Source organism: Saccostrea cucullata, unplaced genomic scaffold (assembly GCF_032062105.1).
Source record: "Saccostrea cucullata isolate Sc308-1 unplaced genomic scaffold, CSIRO_AGI_Scuc_v1 ctg5155, whole genome shotgun sequence".
Taxonomy (NCBI): Eukaryota; Metazoa; Mollusca; class Bivalvia; order Ostreida; family Ostreidae; genus Saccostrea; species Saccostrea cuccullata.
Window position 1 is genome coordinate 14,076 of NW_026930339.1, and position 8,717 is coordinate 22,792.

At 34.9% G+C, this 8,717-nt stretch overlaps 1 protein-coding gene across 1 annotated transcript; it reads right to left on the reverse strand.

The window, feature by feature from the left end:
* Positions 1-1,665: 1,665 nt before the first annotated feature.
* LOC134283786 (ankyrin repeat, PH and SEC7 domain containing protein secG-like) lies at positions 1,666-2,718 on the reverse strand. Its single transcript, XM_062766267.1, has one exon. It carries the CDS (start codon positions 2,665-2,667, stop codon positions 1,666-1,668), a length of 1,002 nt encoding a protein of 333 aa, XP_062622251.1. The 5' UTR covers positions 2,668-2,718.
* Between the last annotated feature and the right edge of the window lie 5,999 nt (positions 2,719-8,717).

The window sequence follows — 8,717 nt, forward strand, 5'->3', positions numbered from 1 at the left end:
ACCAAAATAAATCTGGGAAAAGCCATCTTTTTATAGATTTCTATTTATAAATACGCAATGGAAAGTTTATGTTACTGGGAGGTAAAATATTCTGTTATCTCATTTCGCTGTCTCACTATGAGCTCTGCAAACTTGCGTTCTGGTATACGTCTATAATATATAAACTGCTTAACATTCCAATGACTTGACTGTACATTGTCTGAACTTTTTCCAGTGACACCATTATTGTAAAAATATATATGTGAGTGTATATATTTATTGTGGAAGTAATTTTGAAATGTGAAAACGTGTGTGAAAGAAAATTCACGCATTTTAAATAAAGCTCTTAAAAAACATTCACCGACAAAGCCTGAAAATTCAATTGCATATCTAGCATTATCAATCTTAAAAAAATCCACTATCTTATTGAACTCTCCCTTGGTTGTAACACGTACCTAGCCTATAAAAAAACTTAAGTAAATAAACCAACTATCTTAAAATCGTATATTTAGTTATTAATATATAAACATGCTTAATGAATGTTTCGTGTACGAGAATCTTCATCTGTAACCACTGTAAGCAATACATAAATATCATTCTAAAACTAGGAAATAGGATTCTCCCGTTTTCAAGAATAGAATCACGAAAAGCTAGTGATACGGGTTTTTATGTTACACTTCAATGGAAGGATATGTGTTATATATATTGCCTCAAATATTTACAAGATGTTCATCTGTTGTCATTGAATTATGGCAAATTCAACACCACCCCCTTAGTAGAAGACCTATTTTAAAAAAAAAATCAAAAATTCTCACCCTCTCAATGAGAGGCGACTAAATAGTTCTCGATCTCTCATTTATTTTATGAAAAATAATTCAAAATGAATGAATAAGTCACTTAGAATTTTTATTCATTTCGACTACATATTACGTGTAAGTGTAAATGCACTAAAAGTATGTGTAGGTGCTACATGTATTTCCATAAACACAGTTAATAATCCGCATTAATGATGAAGATAAATGTATTTTTCGCAAAAAAACTAGACCAGACCAGAGCCAGCCGCTTGAGGAGGGATTCCGAAGGAATAATTAAATATCTTGAATTTTCATACTTTTAATTGATATTACTGTAAGAAATAAAAAGATAACAAAATGTTTTATATGCCATTATAGTTTTTTTTTCTCATTCAATAACATTAAGTATCTTAAAATTGCATTGGTTAAAAGTGTCATTTTTCTTTACAAATCATTTTTTTAAACTCTGATTTATACCAAAAAATCTGTTAAAACTCGTCATATAAACGAAATTGTTGATATAAAGCTTAACAAGATGTAAATGAAAATATTAAATAATAATCCTTTAAAATTTTTTACTAAGCTTCCTCGTCGCAAACCACGGCCAAAATGTACGATCGCATCCCATGTACTGAGAGCTATGAGTGAACTCCGAACCGTGGCTTGAAACAATGATTTAGCTTGTAATAAGAAAAATCTTATAATAGACTTCCTCATTATTAATATTTTTTCAGCAATCGATTTTTTTTTTCAAACATAGACGTCATAAATTGATTAATTTGAATATACGAAGATGATATTTACTTCCCTTTCATGCAGGACAAAGTCATTAATGTAGAACAAACTACTAGTATTCTTAAACTTTGAATCGTGAGTCTCGAGAAATCGGTTTTCAAAACTCTAGCAATAATTCTTTCTTAAGAATAGATGGTAGTTGCAATTGATCAATTTTTGAAAATATATCACCTGGTGAATCTTTTAAACATTGCAAAACTCTAAATCGAATGAATTTACACGTTAGAGTCTTCAAAGATGAAGGACTAGATGACATAAGAATTAGAGTCTCATAAATCTGTGGATAATCTGAGAAAATCTGTAAATCTTCCTGCTGCTTCCATTCTTTTAACTCGCAGTCAAAGACCAAAGCACCTGCTTTCAAAAGTAAGCCAAATATTCGTAAATCTTGAAGTGTTGACGGATTGTGCAAAAATTTAGATAGCGGTGTCACACCATAGATGTTTGCGGCATTTACATCTGCTCCATAAAGAAGCAACTGATGTACAGACTCGTAACAATTGGTCTTACAGGCCAAGATAAGAGGAGTATTTCCAAACACGTGAATTGCGTTAGCATTAGCTCCTTTTCTGAGAAGAGATGAGATGATTTTACTGTGTCCGTGAAGAGCAGCCACGTGCAGTGGGTGTAAAAAGGTCATATCAGGTAAATTGACGTTCACAGTGGGTGAACTTAAAATAACGTCTACCAGTTTACAATTTCCAGAATCAGCCGCGTGCCAAAGTGAAGAACACTGTCGAATGTCTTGTAAATTCACGTCAAATCCTGCTTTCACGAGGATGTTTGCGATTTCTACGTCCCCACGGACTAAACAAGGGTACATACACGTGTTCTGCAGAGAGAAGGAATTGATGAGTTCCTTTGTAGCCCCAGGCCATTTACGCATTCTATTGACATTTGCACCCCTGTCCACAAGAAACTGGACAACTTCTTTTTGTCGAGCAGCCACTGCAACGTCAAGCAGGGCGTAGCCATTATTGTCACTATTCGCATACAATTCTTGAAAAGTAAAATCAACATCCAGACCACTTTTTAGCTCTTTTTCAATAGCATTTATATCACCTTCTTGGAGAATGCGATTGAGCTGTTTTTCATTCATAGCGTCGTAATTCCCAAGGACATTTCTAACTTTAAACACTGAAGAGCTACACATCAAAGTCGGGCTCGGATATTATATTTTTTATCTGTTTAATTTTTATGTAGGTCTTATGTGTTATCGTCATCATCAAAAAATGTGCAATCACATTGAAACTGACAAAAACTAAGCATAAAAGATCCTGTTTTATATTGCAAATAAATTATTGATAATATTGACTGGGTGTACCAGTGAAAACTGTCGCTAGTGCTCAGTGTCGCTCTAAAAAAAAGCGGTAGCCTTGCAATTCAGCACTCGTATAATTAGACCCAGAGAAAGTTGTAATCGCCTTATAAAGACGCAATTAGTGATTAAAATGAAGTAAAATCGAATTAATAAGGTTCCAAGACTGTTAAAGAATTCTGGTTTTTTGAATATTTTCAGAAAAAATCTTGAAAAATAAGTGTTTGACATTCGACGCTATTGCATCGCGATCGGCATCTGATCTGGGCTTTCATATGATACTTCATCTCTAAAATTACATAAGAAGAAGGGCAATATATGACTAATTTAATTAAATATTTTTTTCATTGACTGAAAAAAAAACTATTTGGGAAAAGAAAGCGACAGCAGAAGTGTACTATAAACTGTTTAATGTTTTTAAACATCGAGATCGGCATCCAACTTAATCAGCTGTTTGCACTCGAGTCAGTCGAGAGAACAAATTATGATTAGTAAACTCGCAATCAAAACCGATCTATTGTAAGTAAGACAGTATTGTAACAAGATAAAATAAAAATAATTATCGTTTGTTTCGTCGATAAATGTAATGCAAGACACAAGTAAGGTTAAATTATGGTCTGGCCACTTGCAACCAGTATAGAATTCTTCAAATAAAGTTGCGACGCGAATTTCCTCTATTTATTGTGGTTTTAATGTGTCTATAATGCTGAAAAGTTTTTTTTATTGTACACAAAGACTAATGTGGATTTTCCCTATGAATGTTTAGGTGTTAACATTCTCTGTCATAAATTAAAAACTGAGCAGTTTTCAATCAATTTTCATCATACATATAGTTTTTGGTTAGATGAGTTCTGTTCACATTGATTCATTATATGTTCAATGATGATCCATGATAGGTGACATTCAGTAAGATGCGTCGATTTAACCAAAGGGACTTAATTATGATAAAAATAGTAATATCATTTATAGTGATTTAGCATCTTTTTTTTTGAAAGTATGTGTGGTGGGAGGGGGGCTTTCAATCGTGTTGCTAACACCCGGCTTTCAATGAACATTTTTAATACAGTAAAACTAAAAGTTATGTCTTGAAAATAGTTGGGGGGGGGGGGGGGGGCAAGCCCCCGGCCCCCTGTTGCTGCGTGACTGATTTACTAAAAAAGAATAAATTTGTGAAATTTTCTGATTGGTAAACTTGTATATTTTAAAATAATTTGCTTAAATGTCATGAATAAAGTAAGTTTTTTTTTATACAATAATTTGAATGTTTGTCATAAACATAAAACACATTTATTTCAATAGCCATTATTCTGAATATTCAACAATATAAATATCTAAATGCAAAACTAAATAATTTTTTTTATATATATAGATGCATTTTAGTTTTGATATAAAGTCTACAGAAGTCCATTTGAGTCACCTTTGGCTCCATTTGGGTAAATCGACACACCGTTCAGTAAGATGCAATGTCACTGAAATATTGTTAATGTTGGGATAGACAGTTCATTTTCATTACAGTGATGATAAACTTAGATTTATAACTTCAAACATCTATCAGTGTCTAGAGTCCACACACAATATAAAATTATGTATCATACATAGAGATGAAACCAGATAGTAAAGTGAAAAAAAAAACATCTTGCATATGCACTACAATGCTAGACAAGCTACCAGTAAGACAACTCTCAATTATAAGAACTTGCCCAGTATTTGAAGACAAAATCACTTAGTTTGGTAGATATTTTATGCGCTACTTAAGCAAGCAAAAATTGACATCATATTTTGTGGGGAAAAAATCAGAGAATTCTAAATACATGTATTGGTCACTTGGTAGCTTACATTTTAGAATCGCTTAATGCTGTTTAAATGCAGTACAGACTGTAAGTCTGTTACGAAATGCAGTGTAACTTATGTTCCTTGTATAGTAGAGGGCTGATATTTGGACACATATATTACGAGATGTTTAATGTACTGTAAAGGTCAATGTCATATCAAGAGGTTAAAGATAAAAAGTTAAAGAAAAAATATTGTGATGAAATATCTAAAACTATCAGTTCAAGTTTCCTTATTTTGACACAATTTATTCTGGGACCCATTAGAATCATTCTGTTAATTTTTTGTAAAAATTGAATTATACAATTTCTTGTGAGATAACTTTGTGTGTAGCATAGTTACTTGTGAATTATTTTCAATTCTGACACTTATATGTATGCTCTATTTTTACATATCTTATTCAAATTTACCAGTATCATTATAACTAAACCTATTGAATTCAAGTACCAGTGACAATAATGTCTTTATAAACAGCATCATGCAAGTTTTCAATAAATTAATTGATAATGTTGAAAAACGTTGAATGTCTGATTTTAACAACTTTCTTACAGGCCATATTTCAAACTATGTGGAAAAAAATGTGTGATTGAATTTCTTTCATATCATATATGGAAGAGGTTTTGTATCCTAGAGCAAAAGATTAAAGTATCAGAGAAATTGAATTTGGGGAAAAAAATTGACCTATCTATTTTTTACCACCTTAAATCAAATTTGAAATCCATTATAAATTACTATAAAATCCAAATAATTCATTAGTTTGTACACATGTTGTAAGTGTTTAATGACAGATTGACAATTGTTTAAGATATTCGAGAAATTACATTTTAACCTGAAATTCAATTGAACGGCTTGATCAAATAAAATTTCTCTTAACATACATTTTTTTCTTACTCTACTAACATTTATTATACTTTTTGTTAAACATTATTCTATAAAAAAGTGAAGACAATACAAGTATAAGAAAATGAGTATTTTTAGAGCTATGCTGAGAGTAGGAGTGATTTCACTCTAATGATCTGCTGTCCCCTTCGGATCTTTTCCTTTCATGGGAGAGAGAAAAACAATGAAGACCAGACTGGGATTCAAACCGTGGCCCCCTGAATCTCCAGTCAGGTCTCAAATAACCAACTGAGCTATCCGGCCACTGGCGATCGAACTGGGCTGACTGCCACATTCCTCCCTTCTTAAAGGTCTAAAGACCCCAACCCAGGATGATCCCTGGCAGGCTCTCACTTTTAGTTCCAGGGTATATGGCACATCACCAAATGTGACTAAGCCCCACCACTTGCTGTACAACAAACTTTCATTGTATTATCTCTAAACTTGTTGACGTTTGCCGAAATCTATATATCAGCCATGAATGAAAAGCTGTACAAGTTTCAGATGCTAATTAGGTTACATAATCTGACTGAAAGACCAAGATTGGCTGAGAATCTTACTATTATGACCAAATTGAAAGTTTTTGTGATGGACAAAACTACAGATTGACAGAAGTACAGACAGATGAGATTTATATTGCCCCCCCCACTTTTGCAAAGGCGGGAACAATAATATACATGTATTTGAAAGGTTTACAGAACAAGAGAACTCTACAAGAACACTTTTTTATTACACAAAAAGAACTTTCATTGTTTTAATGATAGGTAGACTTGTAAAAAATAGATAATTAATAATGAGCAAAAAATACCTTTTTTAATGTTCTTCAAAGGCCAAGATAGGCCAGTATGAGAGGCATAGTACAGAGTATGAAATGCATGTTAAGTATATTTTATTGTTGATAGTTTCATGATAATTATGATAAATTGGTAGCAGACAGATACTAGACCAATTATTTTGATGGTCCTAGGGATACCATTTTCTTGTTTTTTGGCAACAATTTAAGTTTTTTTAAGTCAGTTTATGGATCTTCTAAATTGATGTGCTGTCACATGCATGGTGCAGTGGATAGAAATTTTCTAGAGTTGCAAAGTAAGAGGTTGGTTCTTATGTTGTGGTTTCAAATCCCACTGTTGGACGTGGAGACTGCTCCTTTGGATGAGACAGCATGCATTGAGGTCTTGTGTTGCAATAGGTGTTGGGACAAAAGAGACCCCTCACAGAAAGGAGGTTATTCATAGTCAAGGTGGAGTCTACAGTCAGAGGAAGTTCATAGTCAAGGTGGAGTCTACAGTCAAGGTTCAAGGGGTAGTTCATAGTCAAGGTGGAGTCTATGGAGTCTACAGTCAGGGGAAGTTCATAATTAAGGTGGAGTCTACAGTCAAGGTTCATGGGGTAGTCATAGTCAAGGTGGAGTCTACAGTCAAGGTTCAAGGGATAGTTCGTAGTCAAGGTGGAGTCTACAGTCAGCGGGTATTCACAATAAAGGTGGAGTTTACAGTAAAGGTTCAAAGGGTAGTTCATAGTCAAGGTGGAGTCTACAGTCAGGGGAAGTTCATAGTCAAGGTGGAGTCTACAGTCAAGGTTTAAGGGGTAGGTCATAGTCAAGATGGAATCTACAGTCAAGGTTCAAGGGGTAGTTCATGGTCAAGGTGGAGTCTACAGTCAAGGTTAAAGGGATATAGTTCATAGTCAAGGTGGAGTCTACAGTCAGCGGGTACTTTACAATAAAGGTGGCATTTACAGTAAAGGTTCAAAGGGTAGTTCATAGTCAAGGTGGAGTTTACAGTCAAGGTTCAAGGGGTAGTTCATAGTCAAGATGGAGTCTACAGTCAAGGTTCAAGGGGTAGTTCATAGTCAAGGTGGAGTCTACAGTCAGCAGATAGTTCACAATAAAGGTGGAGTTTACAGTCAAGGTTCAAGGGGTAGTTCATAGTCAAGATGGAGTCTACAGTCAAGGTTCAAGGGGTAGTTCATGGTCAAGGTGGAGTCTACAGTCAAGGTTAAAGGGATATAGTTCATAGTCAAGGTGGATTCTACAGTCAGCGGGTAATTTACAATAAAGGTGGCGTTTACAGTAAAGGTTCAAAGGGTAGTTCATAGTCAAGGTGGAGTCTACAGTCAAGGTTCAAGGGGTAGTTCATAGTCAAGATAGTGTCTACAGTCAAGGTTCAAGGGGTAGTTCATAGTCAAGGTGGAGTCTACAGTCAAGGTTCAAGGGATAGTTCGTAGTCAAGGTGGAGTCTACAGTCAGCGGATATTCACAATAAAGGTGGAGTTTACAGTAAAGGTTCAAAGGGTAGTTCATAGTCAAGGTGGAGTCTACAGTCAGGGGAAGTTCATAGTCAAGGTGGAGTCTACAGTCAAGGTTTAAGGGGTAGGTCATAGTCAAGATGGTATCTACAGTCAAGGTTCAAGGGGTAGTTCATGGTCAAGGTGGAGTCTACAGTCAAGATTCAAGGGATATAGTTCATAGTCAAGGTGGAGTCTACAGTCAAGGTTCAAGGGTAGTTCATAGTCAAGATAGTGTCTACAGTCAAGGTTCAAGGGGTAGTTCATAGTCAAGGTGGAGTCTACAGTCAAGGTTCAAGGGATAGTTCGTAGTCAAGGTGGAGTCTACAGTCAGCGGATATTCACAATAAAGGTGGAGTTTACAGTAAAGGTTCAAAGGGTAGTTCATAGTCAAGGTGGAGTCTACAGTCAGGGGATAATTTCACAGTCAAGGTGGAGTCTACAGTAAGCGGGTAGTTCACAGTCAAATTGGAGTCTACAATTTGGGGATACTTCATATTTAAAATGGAGTCTGCAGTTTTGGGTAGTTCATAGTCAAGGTGGAGTCTACAGTCAGGGGGGTTCTTCATAGTCAAAGTGGAGTCTGCAGTCAGGGGGTAGTTCACAGTCAAGTTGAAATCTACAGTAAAAGGGTAATGTATGTTATAAAAACTCTATAGGAATACTCTCCCACTCCAAATGTAGAGCTTTAGTCAGCTGTTGCAGGGTCTAGGAATGTGATTGTCTTTGGCAAATGGATCATGTCTATCCGATTTGTCTAATGCTGCTTATAGTTAGGTTTAAATCTCGCGATTTAGATGACTATTGCAGAATCGGGTTTCTGTTGTTTTGCA